General features: G+C 42.0%; 1 protein-coding gene across 1 annotated transcript in view; it reads left to right on the forward strand.

Annotated features, from left to right (window-relative positions):
* Positions 1–17,946, forward strand: part of DHX8 (DEAH-box helicase 8) — a 29,605-nt gene extending 11,659 nt beyond the window's left edge. The window contains exons 11-23 of the mRNA XM_072646621.1: positions 2,780–2,927; positions 4,905–5,086; positions 5,434–5,628; positions 5,840–6,025; positions 6,186–6,396; positions 6,577–6,758; positions 11,941–12,081; positions 13,137–13,292; positions 14,693–14,830; positions 15,250–15,378; positions 15,540–15,736; positions 16,367–16,546; positions 17,189–17,946. Of these exons, the coding sequence (XP_072502722.1) occupies positions 2,780–2,927; positions 4,905–5,086; positions 5,434–5,628; positions 5,840–6,025; positions 6,186–6,396; positions 6,577–6,758; positions 11,941–12,081; positions 13,137–13,292; positions 14,693–14,830; positions 15,250–15,378; positions 15,540–15,736; positions 16,367–16,546; positions 17,189–17,408 (2,265 nt within the window). The 3' untranslated portion in view covers positions 17,409–17,946. The remainder of the gene's footprint in view (positions 1–2,779; positions 2,928–4,904; positions 5,087–5,433; positions 5,629–5,839; positions 6,026–6,185; positions 6,397–6,576; positions 6,759–11,940; positions 12,082–13,136; positions 13,293–14,692; positions 14,831–15,249; positions 15,379–15,539; positions 15,737–16,366; positions 16,547–17,188) is intronic.
* Positions 17,947–18,103: the final 157 nt, after the last annotated feature.

Below are 18,103 nucleotides of genomic sequence, written 5' to 3' on the forward strand. Positions count from 1 at the left end.
ATTCAGAGTTATAGTTACTATGCATTTTTCTCCATTCTGTTTTCTTCTGTTTCTTCTTTCTCTTTTTCCTGCCCCTCTTCAGGAGGAGTCTGTTTTACTTCTGACCACTGCCTCCCTTAATCCTTCCTTTTATCATTCCCTCCAGCTCTGTCTCTTATCCCCTTTTCATGCTATTTCCCTATTGTGTAAGATGTATTTCTGTATGCAATTGAGTGTGTGTTCATGTGTATATTTCTCCCCTCTTTGAACTATTTCTAATGAGAGTGAGGTTCAAACATTATCTCTCCTCCCACATCCACATTTTCCCTATACTATAAAAGCTCTTCCTTGTGCATCTCTTTTATATGAGAAAAATTTCTCTATTCTACCTCTCTTCCCCCTTGTCCCATTGCATCCTTCTTTTTCATACCTTCATTTTTTGAGATCATCCCAACATAATCAGTTTACTCTCATGCCCTCTGTCTATGTCCTTCTAACTGCCCTAATAATGATAAAGTTCTTAGAAGTTATGTGTATCTTCTTCCCATATAGGAATATAAACTGTTTAACTTCTATTGAATTCAATATGATTCTTTCATGTTTGCCTTTTTATGCTCCTCTTAAGTGTTGTGTCTGAATGTCAGGTTTTCTGTTCAGCTTTCGTCTTTACATCAGGAATGCCTGGAAGTCCTCTATTTCATTAAATGTCCGTTTCCCCCCCTGAAGGATTTATACTCAGTTTTGCTGGGTAGGTGATTCTTGGTTGTAATCCTAGCTCCTTTGCTATTAGGAATTTTGTTTTCTAAGCCCTCTGCTCCTTTAATATGGAAGCTGCCAAATCTTATATGATCTTGACTGTGGGTCTGATATTTGAATTATTTGTTTCTGGATGCTTGCAGTATTTTCTCCTTGACCTGGGAGCTCTCAAATTTGGTTATAATATCCCTGAGAGTTTTCATTTGGGGATTTCTTCTGAGGAGGAGATTGGTGGATTCTTTAAGTTTTTATTTTACCCTCTGGATCCAAGATGCCGGGGGTAGATTTCCTTTATCATTTCTTGAAATATGATGTCAAAGCTTTTTTTTTAACCATGGTTTTCAGGTAGTACAATAATTCTTAAGTGATCTCTCTTCAATCTGTTTTCTAAGTCAGTTGTTTTTCTTGTGAAATAGTTCATATTTTCTTCTATTTTGTCATTCTGTTGACTTTGTTGTATTATTTCTTGATGTCTTATGGAATCATTAGCTTCCATTTGCCCAATTCTGATTTTTTAAATTTTCTTCTTTTGTACCTCTTTACATTTGACCTATCTACTTCTCTTCAGTAAGTTTTTATGCCTCTTTTACCAACTGTTAATTCTCTTTTTAAAATTTTCTTGCATCACTCATTTCTTTTTCCACTTTTCTTCTATCACTCTTATCCCTTCCTGAAGGGTTCCAGGAATTTGGGGCGGGGGGGGGGGGGGGCGCTTGGGTCCAATTATCATTTTTCTTTGAGGCTTTGCTTGCAGCTGTTTTCATATTGTTGTCTTTTTTAAGTGAATTTATTTATTTTTAGTTTTCACTTCCGTAAGTGTAAAATTTTCTCCCTCTCCCCTCCACCCTCCCAAAGACAGTGCGTAATCTGATATAGGTGTTACATTTGCATTTCTATTAAACATATTTACACATTGTATAGAAGAAGTGGAAAGAATGGGAGGAACCAGGAGAAAGAAAAACAACAAAAAAAGAAAATAATCTGTTTTGCTCTGCATTCTGACTCCATAGTTCTTTCTCTGGATGTGGTTGGCATTTTCCATCTTGAGTCCTTTGGAATTGTTTTAGGTCCTTGCATTACTGAGAAGGGTTAAGTCTATTAAAGTCAGTCATCACACTCTGTGGCTGTTAAGAGTGTACGCACATTGTTTTCTTCTGAGTTTATGTCCTGGTCCTCCCTGCCACTGTTGTAACTTTTTATGGTCAAATTCTTTTTCTTGCTGTTTGCTCATTTTGCAGTCTATGTTTTGATTTTGAACTTTATGATTTTGAACTCACCTGTGCCAAGCTTTCGGGTTTTTTTGTGCTACTTTGAGTTCTGGAGGTCTGTAAGTTTTTAGTGCTTCCAAGGTGGTGTGATCTGAGGAGTGGTGTGGTTACTGCTCTCGTGGTCTGTGCTCTGGTCTTTACCCAGAAAGGGTCCTTTCTCCTCTTCAGGTGAAAGTACTACCCAGAACTGCATATGAGCAGTAGTTGCCTATCAGTGCCAGCAAAGGGTCACTGTAATCTCTTTTCTGACCAGTTTTCTGAGCAAACTCCCACCTCCCCCCCTTTACTGTCTCTGAACTGAGAGCTCTAGTGCTACTGCTGCTGGGAGAATATAAGCTTGAAGCTGGTTATTTTATCTGTGTAAGCCAATCCCTCTTGGAGGTGATGCTGCAGCCAGACATTTTCCAAGTCAGAGTCCAATGAATTCTGAAGGTGCCAACCTTTAGCACATTGTGTCATTCACATGTGCTTGTCATTGCTGTTACCTAATTTTCTGTCATAATGAAAAATAGAATAATTGCCTTAAAATTTCAGAACACTTTTAAAAGGTTCATTTTGCTACTAAAAGGTAGGTCCCATCTCAGTTTGGCAAAGTTTTTCTCATTCTCTACTGGGTACAGAACAGGTGCTGAGGGAGAGACAGTTTAGCTATGCTTCTGTACCTGCTTTTAGGGGAACTTAAAGTCGAATAGGGGGAATTGAAGGAATTGAGGGGAATAGGGTGGGCTAGGACCTCAATCGAGAATTCTCATAGTTTTTTTCTCCCGGTCTCCTAGAATCCTGATGGCTCCCTGTCCCAAGCAGCAATGATGCAGAGTGCTTTGGCCAAAGAAAGGAGAGAACTCAAGCAGGCCCAGCGGGAAGCAGAGATGGACTCCATTCCTATGGGACTCAACAAACACTGGGTGGATCCTCTACCTGATGGTATGACCCTGGGGGAGCTCATGCTGTTAAGGATTCTCTTGTTGAAGCTGCCAAGGTTAGGAGAAAGCCAGAAATGGCTCAGGTTGGAAATTAATACCACTTATTTTTTTGACGGGCCTTAATTTCATTTGTTGAATTCATTCAGTTAAAATATGGTCATATTTATAAATGATTAAAACTGAAGCTAAGCTTTTGTTGATGGGGATGGTGTTCTGGAAGATGTTTATTTACCTTGTCCCATAGGCAAGGGACCTACTTTTGTTTTTATTGCTGGAATTGAACATTTTCTTTTGAAGGTTTTTTATACCACTGTCATTTCCCAAATGCTATAAAAATTGTGAAACAGCATTTGATTCAGTAAAAGAAAATACCTCCTTAAGGACTTTCTTCCAGAAAGGTGTCTCATCTACATATTCAAAATCATTCTAAATTCCTTACATGGCATAACAATAAAAATAAGCGGTCACTTATTCAGTGACTGTCTCATCGTAAACATCAGGTAGAGCATAAAATGAGGAGGTGTGTGCTCGTCAGAGGTGTTTGCCACTGTGTTAGAGGAACTCCAGGGCAGAGTCCAGGTTGAGGAGGGATTCCCCCTGGAGAGTGATGTGTCCTAAAGTGGCTTCTACCTTTGTTCAGCACTTGTGATTGCAGCCAGTCCTGGAGCATTTCAAAGCCTCCCAGGAGAGAACTCTAACCTCGAAAGAGTTTTAGTCTGACTCTCTACATTGGAGGGAAGTGAATGAAGATCTTGTGTGTGCACACACATACACACATGTGCATCTGGGCTAGGAGAGAAGCCTGGATTGGCTTCAGGAAATTGCATAGTGTCTTTAAGGATCTCAAAATTCTCCTGGAAACAGGCCCATCTTTTTATTACTGATATTCTACCAGTGTAGTAGGACTACAAGACAGGAAATAGATCCATTTCTAGAGCATTGAAAATGATTATTACACAGAGTATAATGGAGTCTGGTGCATAGTACATGTGAGTAGGCTTCAACATATAACCAGTGAAGAAAGAACAGGAGTAAAAGATGTCATCAGTGAAATGTATGATGGGAACATACAGGCTGGTCATCATGTAGCAGGCATGAAGAATGACAAGTGGGTTATGTGAGCATACTATAGGTATCTTACTGATGTCAGGAAAAAACAAGACAGGCCTCTTGTGTGTTGGGTAGACTCTGGTGCATTTATGGGAAATCTTGAACAAGTCATTTAGGATAAGCAAGCATAAGTAGGTTTAGATAATGCATCTTGGGGGTAACTAGGTGGCACAGTGGGTAGAGTACTGGGCCTGGAATCAGGACGACTCCTCTTCCTGAGTTCAAATCTGGCCTTAGACACTTACTAACTGTGTGACCTTGGGCAAGTCCCTTAACGCTGTTTGCCTCATCTGTAAAATGAGGCTGGAGAAGGAAATGATCTCTCTAGTATCTTTGCCAAGGAAATCTCAAGTGGGACTCATGAAGAGTCATGGCACAACTAAAAAGTGACTGAACTACAAAAATGGAGAGAATGTCTGCATTGAAGAGATTGCAGATATATTTGTGCATTTGAAAAACACTTGTTAACAATGACTGGTCTTTCATAGAACTCTTTGTAACAAAACAAAATGTTAACAAAAACAAATGAACACAGCAGAAGTGACAAGGCAGTGTATGTAACAGATCCAAACCCACTACCTTTCTGTTGAGAGTAAGAAAAAGGGTGTTTTAGCATTTGTCTTCTAGAACCAAGATTACCCATTTTGTGTCACCAAAGCAGTCTGTTGCCTGTTAGTGTGGTTGCCATTTATATTTACAGTCAGTCAGCTTTGTTTTCCTGGTTCTAGGAAGCCAGAGTTTAAGAAATCTAAACTGATGATTAGATTTGCAGGAATTTCAGTTTAACTGAGGCAGCAGCATGTGTCACGTTAATCTTGTAGCCTGGGTTGCGGGCAGTATAGAGAAGTGGTTTTTTTTCTCTCTCCAGTGGATGGGAGGCAGATTGCTGCCAACATGCGGGGCATTGGGATGATGCCTAATGACATTCCAGAATGGAAGAAGCATGCCTTTGGGGGCAACAAAGCATCTTATGGTAAAAAGACCCAGCTGTCAATCATTGAGCAGAGGGAAAGTCTCCCCATCTTCAAACTTAAAGAGCAGCTTGTTCAGGTGAGAAGTTATTTTATGGCCAAGTGGAGAAGAAACTCTCCTAAAGAGGAGAGAGCATGTGGGAATCAAGATGGTTTTCAAAACATGGGAGAGACATACTTAAAGCAGTATGATTTGTCAGTCTTTAAAAATCCATGTCTTACTATGAAAAGTGAAAACATTTGAACCTAGGAACTAGGACAGAGTTCTCATTTGTCAGGACATTGTGCTAAGTGAACTGGACTATGTGAAATTAGCATTGGATCATAAGCTAGAATGTTCAAACAGCCACTGAGTCAGTCAGTTTCTCTGAGACGGAGGTGTTAGAATTCATTAACACTTTCTTATCTGTTTCTAATGCACCTTAGGCTGTTCATGACAATCAGATTCTGATTGTTATTGGAGAGACAGGTTCTGGGAAGACAACACAGATCACACAGTACCTTGCTGAGGCAGGTTACACATCCAGGGGGAAAATTGGATGTACACAACCTCGAAGGGTCGCGGCGATGTCAGTGGCCAAAAGAGTGTCTGAGGAGTTTGGTTGTTGCTTGGGACAAGAGGTAAGAGGCCAAAGAAAGCTGTTACTGAAGGGCCTGGTAAATAACTGGGAGATCTGAATTTTACTGTGTTCCTCTACTATAAAATAAAATAATGAGTCTGACTATGCAGGACAACCATCTGACCTGGATATCCTGTTGTAACCAGCTTGAAGATTGTAGTGAGAAGGAAATTTGGGTTTAAGTATGAGGTTTTGTTTCTTGCCAATTCCAGGTGGGCTACACTATTCGTTTTGAAGATTGCACCAGTCCGGAAACAGTTATCAAGTACATGACAGATGGGATGTTGCTCAGGGAATGTTTGATTGACCCCGACCTTACTCAGTATGCAATCATCATGTTGGATGAGGCTCATGAGAGAACAATTCACACAGATGTGCTCTTTGGATTGTTGAAAAAGGTACCTAGACAGCTCCTGGTGGTGCTGTCTTCCAGCAGATGGGAGCATGCTTGGTGGGAAGTTGGGGGAAGATAATCAGTCCCACAATAGGGTGTGAAAACCATCATCTTTTGGTTGTGTGTTAATATGACCAGAGTCCCCTTTTTTTTTTAAAAAATAGACAGTACAGAAACGGCAAGATATGAAGCTGATTGTTACCTCTGCCACGTTAGATGCTGTGAAATTTTCCCAGTATTTCTATGAAGCTCCCATTTTCACCATTCCAGGCCGAACATATCCAGTGGAAATTCTTTACACTAAAGAACCTGAAACAGATTACTTGGATGCCAGTTTGATCACAGTCATGCAGATCCATTTAACTGAACCACCAGGTGAGAGGATGGGACTGTTTTACTCCTAGACTAATGTGCCTGGCTATGAATGTGTCCGTTACCCACCACTATAACTGATCTCTTGAAGGGCAGGATTTTCATGAAAATTGTAATTGCCAGCTGGTGGTTGACTTGGTTTTGTTCGTTTCCTACCTAAATGCCACTACTTATTCTATGCAGGAGACATCCTAGTTTTTCTGACTGGTCAGGAAGAGATTGATACTGCCTGTGAGATCTTGTACGAACGCATGAAGTCTCTGGGTCCTGATGTACCTGAATTAATCATCCTCCCTGTGTATTCTGCTCTACCGAGTGAGATGCAGACCCGGATCTTTGACCCAGCTCCTCCTGGTAGCAGGAAGGTAATACTCAATTGATTCACATTGCTCATATCTCTGATGATTTTTGAGTCATCATGTTGAGAGTTGCTTAAAGTTTATGTAAGCTTTGTTTGTTAATTTCCTGCTCTCTTGGTCCACCTTGTACTGTTTGACTGTTCCTCAGTCTTCTTTGCTAGATCTTCATTTCAGTCATGTCTGCTCACTGTGGTTATTCCCCAAGGCTCTGTCCTGGGCCCCTTTTTCTTTCTGCTCTACTGTACCATTTGATCTCATCAGTTCCCATGGGTTTAGTGATCATAGATCTATGCAGATAATTCTCAGATCTTTCATAGCATTAACCTCTCTTGTTCTATAGTCCCACATCACAAACTGCTTGCTGGACATTTTAAACTAGATGTTCTATAACATGACCAAAGTAGAACTAACTATCTTTCCCCCCAAAAGCTACCTTCGTCCAAAACTTTGTTACGACTTTTGAGGGCACTGCCATCCTCCCAGTCACCCTGCTTTACAACCTTGGTGTCATACTTGACTCCTCACTCTAACTTACCCCATTTATCCAATCAGTTGCCAAATCTTAACATTTCTACTTACACAGCATTTCTCATAAACATCCCTTCTCTACACTTACACAGCCACCACCTAGTTCAGGATTTTATCACCTCTTAACCTGGACTATTACAGTAGCCTTTTATAAAAGTAAATTTTTATTGATATATTTTGTCTTTATGTCACTTCACTTGCCCACTATCTGGTTATTATATGCAGTGTTCCATACCTTTGCTCCTCCACTGATGTCTTCTCTTCTTTGAGGCCAAGCTTAGTGGTTATAGTTTTGCAGCATTCAGTTTCCATTATTGTTGAAGTCATTGTGTATGTTGTTTTCTTGGTTCTGCTTACTTCACTTGATGTCAGTTCATTATAGGTCTTTCTGTGCTTTTTTTGTATCCTTTGTGTTCATCATTTCATACAACATAGTAATAATCTGTCATATTCATATACTATTTCTTTAGTCATTCCCAAATCACTAGGTGTCTACTCTGTTCCCTGTTCTTTTGCAGTAGTCTTTTTTGAAAATTTAATTTTTTTTCAATCAGTGAAAGTCTGGTGCCCCTCCCTTCCCCCCCCGACTGGAGAACAAAAGACAAAACCTTTCTTAAAAACATGTATTATCTAGGAAAACAAATATCCATGTTGAACATGCTCTAAATAAATATATTTACATGTGTTTGTATGTTTGTGTGTAGAGAAAGTTATACTCAGAGAGCAGAATGAGTGGGTGTGTGTGTGTGTGTGTGTGTGTGTGTGTGTGTGTGTGTGTGTGTGTGTAGGTAGGTAGGTATCTATCAGAGGATCTCATCCTCTAGAATCTTGAGTGGTCATTATTCTGATCACAGTTCCTAAGTCTTTCCTAAGTCCTGGTTCTATTCACTTCATTCTGCATAAGTTCTTACAAATCTTCCCCGGTTTCTCTGAAATCATCCCTTTCATCATTTCTTATGGCATAAAAGCACATATATCATTCACCTAGTTCAGGGGAGTCAGCACCCTGAATTTCAAAGAAAATGCAGAGAAATCAGAGATCAACAGACATGACTTCCTCTGTCTGACCATTAGCAGACAGGTCCAACTGTGTGACCATAGTTACCAGAGAGGAAACATCAACATCTGGGTTTTCCAAGGAGGGGTCATGCTCCTTAGCGACTTGCTAGAGTCCTCATCTAGCCAAGCAAACATTTCCAGTAAGCCCCAAAGTAAAACCTCAACTCAGAATATTTATATTTTTTTTAGAGCCAGAGGGCATCACAACCCTTGAGAACCATTGTCTCATTAACTAAAGGCATAGGCCTTCCCACAAATCTTCCCTAATCAAACTCCCCTTAATGGGCAGGCCCATTAATGTTGGGGAAGATCTTTAATCACATTTAAATAATTAACAACACAAATATATATACTTTTTCTAGTTTAAAGATCTTGTTTCTGTACTTTACTCCTAGTAAAGACTCTTGATTGATAAAGGCAAGATTCAGTCAGAGGTACTTGATTATACTAAAATAAAAACATCAAAATATCCTACTTTGCTTGTCATCACAGTTCATCAACTGGCCTTCTGTCTATTTAGACTCCCTCTCTGATCCTTGATAATAATAGGGAGTTTTCATTTGGTGTCATCTTTGAGGAGGTAACTGATGAATTCTTACTATTTCCACTTTGCCCTCTGGTTCTAAGAGATCTGGGCCATTTTCTTTTAAGATTTCTTGAAATAGGGTGTGTAAGCCCTTTTTTTTTTTTTTTTTTTGTCAGGTATCTAATGATGCTTTAATTTTTTCTTGGTCAGTTTTCCAGGCCAGTTGTTTTTGCCTTAAGATGCTTTTCCTTTCCCCCCCTATATTTTCAGTCTTACGGACTTTGTTTTAATATTTCTTGTTGATAAGAAGGAGAAATTTGCTTCTCTTTGGTGCATTCTGATTTTCAAGGAGTGTGTTGCTTGAGCAAAGTTTGGTACCTCTTGTGGAAAGTCATCAATTCTCTTTCCAATTTTTTTCAGTGTTCTTTTCCAGTTTTCTAGTCTAGCATTTTATTTATAAACTGTTTCTTCATCTTTTCTAGGAATTATGATTGAATTTGTACCCAAGCTAGGTTTTTCTTTGAGGCTTTGCTTATAGGTGCTTTGGAGTCATTTTCATTTTGTGAATGTGTATCTTGAGTGTCCCTGTCATTAGCTTTTCATAGAAGGATTATTTTTGGTTTTGCTCATTCTTTCAGCCTGTTTCCTGACTTGAGACTTGATGTTAGCGCAAGGCTCTACACACTTTTGGAGGGAAGGTATGGGCTGGACCTGTTGGTTTCTTTCTTGGGCTTGTGAGTGTTACTTTATTCCAGGATCTCAGGGACAACTAAGCATGGGGACCTTCAAGCTCCTAGAGTAGTCTGATCCATGGCAAAGTCTGACTGCTGCCTTCCTGGTCTGAGCTCTGTAAGCTCCTGACCTGATTTTAAATCTGAGGAACAGTGGACTGCTGCTAGACTTGGCCCCTGTTGGCCATCTGGGAAGCTCTGCTAGTTAAGAGTAATATTGCTGAAGGTTTCCCTTTGGTCTGTGATTACTGTTCTTCTTATTCTTCTGGAGGCTTCAGACTGGGCTCTTAAGTTGGAACTGAGATCCTGTTCTGTTACTGGGGGATCCACGGCACACTGCTGCTGCCTGTCTCTTAGTACATTGCCCAAGGCCCGGTTCTGCTCCTTTGCCACCCCTCAGCACAAGTCCCCTCCAGGTGGGATCTCTAACTGGTGACAGAAATGTCAGTTGGCAGCTGTTCTTGTGCCCAGCACAAGGTCCCTGGGCCCAGGATGTCTCCTCTTGCCCTAATGCTCAGCTTCTCCCCATGTGGAGGTCTCTGAGTGACTTGCTTTGGGTAGACCCTGTCCCCAGTGTCCAGCCTCCCTTGGTATCAAGGATTCAGTCTAGTGTATTTTCTAGATGCAAATGGAAGAGTTGGGAGTGGGGGAGGGGTGAGAGGAGGGGTGGGAGGGGAGGTTGCCTGCTGTATGCCTTGGTACTCTTATCATCTTGATTCCCTGCATTATAGCAGCCTTCTAATTGATCTTTTGGCCTCAGGTCTCAGTGCTTGTTGCAGAGCTGATACCAGGTAGTTGCTTACTAAATGTTTATTGACTTCACTTGACTCTCCTCACTCCAATCCATTCTCCATAGAGCTGTCAGTGATTTTCCTGAAGTATGACTACCTCACCTCTTGCCCAGTGAACTTCTGTGGCTCCCTGTTACCTAAAGGTTCAGAACAAAGTCTTTGATTTGGCATTTAAACCTTTTTACCACCTGGCCCCTTCTCTTACCTCTGCCTTCTAGAATCCCTGGCTTCCTTTAGACTTGGTACAGAACCCCCCAGGTCCAGGAGGACTCCCTGGTGCCCCTAGTTGCTAGTCTATCTCCTGTCAACTACTTAACATCTGTCCTCTAATATATCTTATTGTATTATATATCTAATATATCTTATTGTTGTTCAGTCATCTTTCAGTCATGTCTAATTCTTTATGACCCCATTTGGGGTTTTCTTGGCAAAGATACTGGACTGGTTTGCCATTTCCTTCTCCAGCTCATTTTACAGATGAGGAAACTGAGGCAAACAGGGTGAAGTGACTTGCCCAGGATCACACAGGTAGTAAGCGTCTGAAGCCAGATTTGAATTCATGAAAATGAGTCTCCTAGACTCCAGGTCCAGTGCTTTATCCACTGCGCCACCTAGCTACCCCTTTCTGTGTCTTGTATGTACTGGTTTATTTGTGTGCTATTTCCCCATTAGCGTTTTTGCCCTTCTTTGTTTCCCCAGGGCCTAGCACAATATGTGACCCATAGGAAGCCCTTAAAAAGTGTTTGTTGATTGATTGATGGCAGCTGTCTTTTCTCAGCATTAAGTTTCTCTGGATAAGCTGTAGGTAGGCAGTCTTTTGGGGCCAGTGTGATGCTGGCATGCTGTAAGCTATGCTACAGCGTCTTAGCAGTGACTTTTCCCAAGGCATCATCTTTTATTAGCTAGGCTTCTGGGTAGAAAATTGTGGCAGTGCCAAGGCGAGACTAATAACCTTTTAGATCATGTAAATTGCTGTACACAGCTGATGAAATTTCTCAACCTCCTTTTATGGTTGGAAAATTTTCTCCCATGTTCCACATATGTGGAAAGCCCATTTTGTTGCTTAGATGTCCCTGAGGGAAAGAGAAAAATTTCCTTTTGCATTGGCTAATGTGATACCAGAACATCTTTGGCTTCCCAAGGCGCCGGAAAATTAAAATTTTAGCAGTTGGCATTGGGTCTTGACAATGAGCTAGATAGCAATTTTATCCAAGTAAAATAGTCTTTGATCATCCTTAGTTTTTCCCCTTTTCCTCCCCCTCCTTTTCCTTTCTCCTTCCAGCTCAGGGATGATTTTTCTTCCTCACAGAATTTGTGAGCTAGAAAGGACCTCCTTCTCCCCTCCCCCTGCCATCAGGCAAGGATCCCCTGATCCTTCCCAAATAGAACTGTCTTCTCTATTTGTCGTCAGAGCCTCCAGAGGGGAGATGTACATATTTCCTAAGCAGTGTCTCCCAGTGCCTCTCACCGTTTGATTGCAAAGTTTTACACATCTGCATTACCCTTTGAGCAGAAAAACAGCTGCCACAACTAGTTGTGTTTCTCATCTGCAGGTTGTAATTGCTACCAACATTGCTGAGACATCTCTGACTATTGATGGGATCTACTACGTGGTGGACCCCGGGTTTGTGAAGCAGAAAGTGTACAACTCCAAGACTGGGATCGACCAGCTGGTGGTGACTCCCATCTCTCAGGTACACAGGCTTGACCCTTATAGTAGTAGAGGTCAGCTTCCAGATGGGACTCAGCAACAAGTTTTACAAGAGATTTGGTTGCATTTTTCTTAATAGTTTTGCATGTTCTGCTTTTGGACTTTATAGTGTTTTTAAGGGTAAATTTTCTAAGTGATGATATTATACCTTTGAAGCTGGATAAAGGGAGTGTTTGGGGGTGTGCTTGTGAGTTTTAAATCTATGGAGTATTATTTTTCAATTTGAAAAATTGTAGATCCTTTTCAAAACTATTGATTTGGACTCTATCATGCTGGAAGAGCACATTAAAAAAAAAACAACGTAGATACAAACAACCAAGACACTAATAATTTATGGCAGATTTGTTTCCCTAGTAATTGTAACATTCTGCTAATCACATTACAACAGCAAAGGACCATAGCAGAGAAGCAAATCGATAAATTGTCTCTTGCCATTACCATTTTTTGTTTCAATAGGAGACTTGGAGACTCTGTAGACTATTAAGGCCTCCCAGGAGTAGTTTAGAGAATTGCTCTGGTCCAGTCGGCTGGGTGTCATTCTAAGGTGCTTTTCTGGATTGTATGAGTTGGGTGCAAGCTGGAAGCACTTAGCGTGTCCTGGTCAGTCTTCCTTCTAGTCCCACTAACTGCCTTTTGGTTTGTAGCTCCAACAGAAGTTTGCACAGCCTGGAACTTTCTGTACTTTTGATGCTTGGACTTAATGGTTGCTTTGTCAGAGCACCTCTCCTTCTCTCGGTGTCTTTGCCAGACTGCCTGGGCTGCTGGGCCCACAGCCATGCTGTAGGCATTGAAGTCAGGCTTCACACCCTCCTTGGTAGTTGCTTAATTTTGCATCATTCTTCAGCAGCTATTTGAATATCTTGCTATGAAGAGGATAAGAGTTAGGACTTGGTGGTCTTAGAAAGGATCTGAATGGTAATGGAATAAGCCAGGTCCTGTTCATTATTTTGCCAGTAGCCTATTGCCTGCTTATAATGATTTTCTCCACCTCAGTGACTGTTTAACAGGTGTGCTGTTTCTTCATGTTCATCTTTCTAGGCGCAGGCAAAGCAGAGAGCAGGCAGAGCTGGGAGGACAGGTCCCGGAAAGTGTTACAGGCTTTACACAGAACGCGCCTACCGAGATGAAATGCTGACCACCAATGTACCTGAGATCCAGAGGACTAATTTAGCCAGCACGGTGCTGTCTCTCAAGGTAGACATCAATGCATGGAGTGTTGTTCAGTCATTCAGTTGTGTCCAACCCTTCATGACCCTGTGGACCACACTGTTTGTGGGGTTTTCTTGGCAAAGATCCTGGAATGGTTTACCATTTCCTTCTCCACTGGAGTAAGGGAAACAGGTTAAGTGACTTGTCCGGGGTCACACAGCTCCTATGTGTCTGTCCAGGCCCAGAGCTCTATCCATTGAACCACCTATCTGCCTCCAGGTGTGAGTGTTAGCACAACCCAGTTATAAAACTTTTAGTAAATTGACCTCAGTTTTATGAATCTCAGTTAATATTCAAGTAATATCATAGACCAATTAATTACTTTGAGTCAAATGCAAATGGCTGGCATAAGTGGCTGGCCATAGCTGAGCCAATATATCTTCTTCAGCCCTAGTCTTTTCCTTTCTCGAGATTATAACAGATTGGTTATTTGACTTTTTAGGACTTTAGCTAATAACATTAAAAATGACATTTGAAAAATGTCATTAGTATCAAACCAAGGTCCCTTCCAGTTCTAACTGTCCTATGACAGTACAGTTTCTTGAAGAGTCTTAATTTTCAAACCCTTTTCTCTCACTTTTGAAAAGTCAAAATAAGCCAACACCAAGAAGAAAGCTAAGCTGAAAGATCAGAATACAGGCTGGTCCTTTGGGAGCTTGGCTTTCATTCTGAATAATTTCTCTTCCTCTCCTCATCCTCAGTGGAGAGCTTCACTCTCTCTTGGCAGTGGCAGCTGCAGGAATAATTTCCCAGATGACAGCCTTGTCCCCATGACAGTTGATGTTACTCTGGAGCCCTGTCACTTTATTGGTGCAGAGTGCTCCACCATAATTTTTCATTTATCCTCTGTGAGGGGGGAAGCACAGAGCTTCAGGAAAAAAAATCTGCCATCTTTTCTGCTGTCCTAGCAAAGAGGATGTGATGGCCAAAAAAAAGTGTTCATTCGGTAAGACAAGTACAATGAACATAAGTCTTAGGAACTTTAGGGAATAGAAAAGAAATAAAAAACATTGGATCTGTTCTCGAGATTCTTAAAGGCCAGCTGGAGAATTAAATAAGACTGCTGTCTATTCTGGGGAATGAGTTTTGAATGCTGTGAAATTATACACTTTGCTGAAGTTTGATTTTTGTTGGGGACAAAAATCAGAATTTCTGGAAGGTGGAGTGACATTGTCTTTCCTTCTTTGAAGCCTAGGGTGCCCATGACCTGCTTTCCTTTGGCCTGTTGGCTACTGTTAATTTCTTTGGTCATCTTTCTGTTTTGCACTTGAGGAACCAAGTGCCTAAAAGGGAAATGTCTGAAAATATCTCTGCTTTGTCCTGTAAATATTCATTTGGGATGCCTGGTAAGTGGGGTGATGGTGTTTTTCTCCTTTCCCATACAGGCTATGGGTATCAATGACTTGCTTTCCTTTGACTTCATGGATGCCCCCCCAATGGAAACTCTGATTACTGCCATGGAGCAACTATACACATTGGGAGCCCTAGACGATGAGGGTCTGCTCACTCGACTGGGCCGTAGGGTAGGTTGCAGGCTCAGCCTCATAGCCCCTTCTCCTGCTTGCTCCACCTTCCCCAAGGTCTTCTTTGCCCCCATCAGTGAGCACTTGGGGATCTCTGGGTGGGCACAGTTTCCTTCTCGGACTACACATCTCACCTGGTCACCAGATAACATTCAGGAATCTTGCTGTATAAAAAGGCAATTCCTTTCCCTAGCCTAATGCACTCTAGTCAAAATTGATTTCCCCCGGCATGGGTTTTGTGGGCTGAAAGCTTAGATTTAGTGAATTTCCACCTGCTTTCTCACAGCAGTTTTTTCTTCTGCACTTGCAGACAGTTGAAGGTCTGGGGAAGGCATGTCCCCAGGGTGTGTCCTTTCTACTTGCCCTTCCCAGGGAGGCCTTTCTGAGAGGAAGCAAACACTTTTTCTTTATCCCTCTAGATGGCAGAGTTTCCCTTGGAGCCAATGTTGTGCAAGATGCTGATCATGTCTGTGCATTTGGGCTGCAGTGAGGAGATGCTCACCATTGTGTCCATGCTGTCAGTGCAGAATGTCTTCTACAGGCCCAAGGTAGGGGAGTACAGACCTGCCTTCTCAGTGTATCCCTTAGAGACAGGCACACTGAACTGGCTTTGTGGGGAACCTTTTAGGGGGAGGCCTGGATCTGGATTGAGTAGGAATGCGTAGCCATTGTGAAAAAGAGAATAATCCTGTGCTTCATTGATTGGCAGGACAAACAGGCTCTTGCAGATCAGAAGAAAGCCAAATTCCACCAGACTGAAGGTGACCACCTCACTCTCCTGGCTGTGTACAACTCTTGGAAAAACAATAAATTCTCCAACCCCTGGTGTTATGAGAATTTCATACAGGCTCGCTCCTTGCGCCGAGCCCAGGACATTCGTAAACAGATGTTGGGCATCATGGATAGGTGAGCCTAAAATCTGACCTTTTCCCTCTCATTCTCACCATGCAAGATCCAGAAGCATTTACTGTAGCATCTTCTGAAGTAGCTTGGCATAGAGTGAGGGCTTCTTCTGTTCTTCTACCTTCTGTGCATGATTATTAACCCTCCTAGTCCCTACTCACAGGTGCCAATCTCCTCCCACCAAAAAAAAAAACCCTGCCCAAACCAAAAACCAACCTATGGCCACCAACAAACAGACCCATCTCTTGATCTACTCCAGTTTTTTTATATGTATTCTTTTGTTACAAGTGAGTTGCAGTGATGCAAATTTTTGCTTTTAAAAATCCCACGAAGTAGGACATTTTCTTTGTGATAAAAAAAAAACACCATAATTTTGCAAGCCTAATGGAAGAAACTGGCCTTAAAATCAGGACCTTAGAAGTAAAAATTCTATTTGGAAAAGTACCTGAGTGATTTGGGTTTACACTTTGCCCAATCTGTAAAGCAACTGTCCCTCTTTGATAATTAGTGGTGGTGGTATTTAAGTGGGGGGGATTGTGAGAGAGAGTGTGTGTGTGTATGCATGTGTGGCCAACCTCTGACAACAGACTGGTTCTATGTCTTTCTCCTATTTTCCTTTGTTCTGCTGTGTAGGCATAAACTGGATGTGGTGTCCTGTGGCAAGGCTACAGTTCGTGTACAAAAAGCCATTTGCAGTGGTTTCTTCCGAAATGCTGCCAAGAAGGACCCACAGGAGGGCTATCGAACTTTGATTGACCAGCAGGTGGTCTACATCCATCCCTCCAGCGCTCTCTTCAACAGACAACCAGAATGGTAGGCCAGCAGTATATAATGTAGGGCACTCAGATGGTGGAGAAATCCCTCCCTGTATATGTGTATGAAAGGACAAAGACTGGTGGGATCCCAACTCTATAGATGTGCTGCTTTCCACAGGAAGTCTCAGTTTCCCGCATTATTAACAGATAATCATGTGAGGCCCCTGCACTTTCTGGATAAATTTTCCTTTAAATTTATGAAGCTAAAATACATGTTTCTGTGCTCTTTTCCAGCACTTCTTCTAGCCCTAATGTTTCTAAGAAGATAAGAAACACAAATTTGACTGCTCCAGGTCTCAATAAGGGAATCATATTTTCTTCTAGTTCTTATTAGCCTGACTGATTTCTCTGAGGCTGTGGCACTCTGAGTATATTCACATTGGGAAGATTGTTGCAATTTACCATTGGTGCAAGCCACTAACTTGCAGCAGGATAGACAAGGTCCTTTGGTTCATTAAAAAAAGCCAAATTCCACTAGACTAAAGGTCTAGAAGGCAGTGTCACATTAATGATAAGCAGAGCTCAGTGGAATAAGGAACAAAATAGAAACTGAGAGAGTGAGAAGGTTTCATAAGTTTTGTTTTGGACCAACGTCATATAACCCTAGAATTAGTTGAGTTTTGTGCTTGTCTCTCCCCAGGGTGGTATACCATGAGCTGGTGTTGACCACCAAGGAGTACATGCGGGAGGTCACCACTATTGACCCCCGGTGGCTGGTGGAGTTTGCCCCAGCCTTCTTCAAGGTCTCAGACCCCACGAAGCTCAGCAAGCAGAAGAAGCAGCAGCGTCTGGAGCCCCTGTACAACCGCTATGAGGAGCCCAATGCTTGGAGAATCTCCCGTGCTTTCCGGCGGCGGTGATGAGGGAGCTGTGGGCTCTGACACAAAGTGCTCAGTTTTGGGTCTCTGCTATGGAACTAGAGCCCAGGATTCTAGTGACTTTTGTTTAAGATGCGTCACTGAGAGCACAGCTGTCCTTGGGTTGAGAGGCCCCAAAGCCAAGGCAGGACATCCTGAACTTGACTCTCATTTCTTTCCTTGTGGTGAAATCTTCAGAAGACGAGTTCACTCTGGCCTTGAGATTCATGCTACCCTCTTGGTTGGTATGAGCTTGGGGCCTGTGAATAACAGGTATGTTTACAGCACTTTTTTCTGCAGAACTGGACCAGGAGGAATTGTTACATTTCTGAACAGCTCATGCTACAAGATCCTCGAACCAGAGGACCATGACATGCCAAACAACTCACATGCCCACCCATCAACCCAGTGCTTTTTGAGAACTTACCAGTACAGCCTACTGGTGGCACTGCCCTAGCTTTCCATCTACACGCCAACCTGTTTCTTCAGGCTTATCTCTTTGGAAATAAGTATTTATTTTTAAATACATATGTATATTTTTTTCCTGTAGTTGTTTCTTTTAGCTAAAATATTAGTATATTGGCCAGTCTCTTGGGGAGAGGAAGATTTAGGATCTGTAGCTTGGGAGCACATGGTAAAGGTTCTCATGCCCCCTTTCTCCCTTCCCTCCCCCTTTTCCCAGAACCAAAGCCCCTCAC

Source organism: Notamacropus eugenii, chromosome 2 (genome assembly GCF_028372415.1).
Source record: "Notamacropus eugenii isolate mMacEug1 chromosome 2, mMacEug1.pri_v2, whole genome shotgun sequence".
Classification (NCBI taxonomy): domain Eukaryota; kingdom Metazoa; phylum Chordata; class Mammalia; order Diprotodontia; family Macropodidae; genus Notamacropus; species Notamacropus eugenii.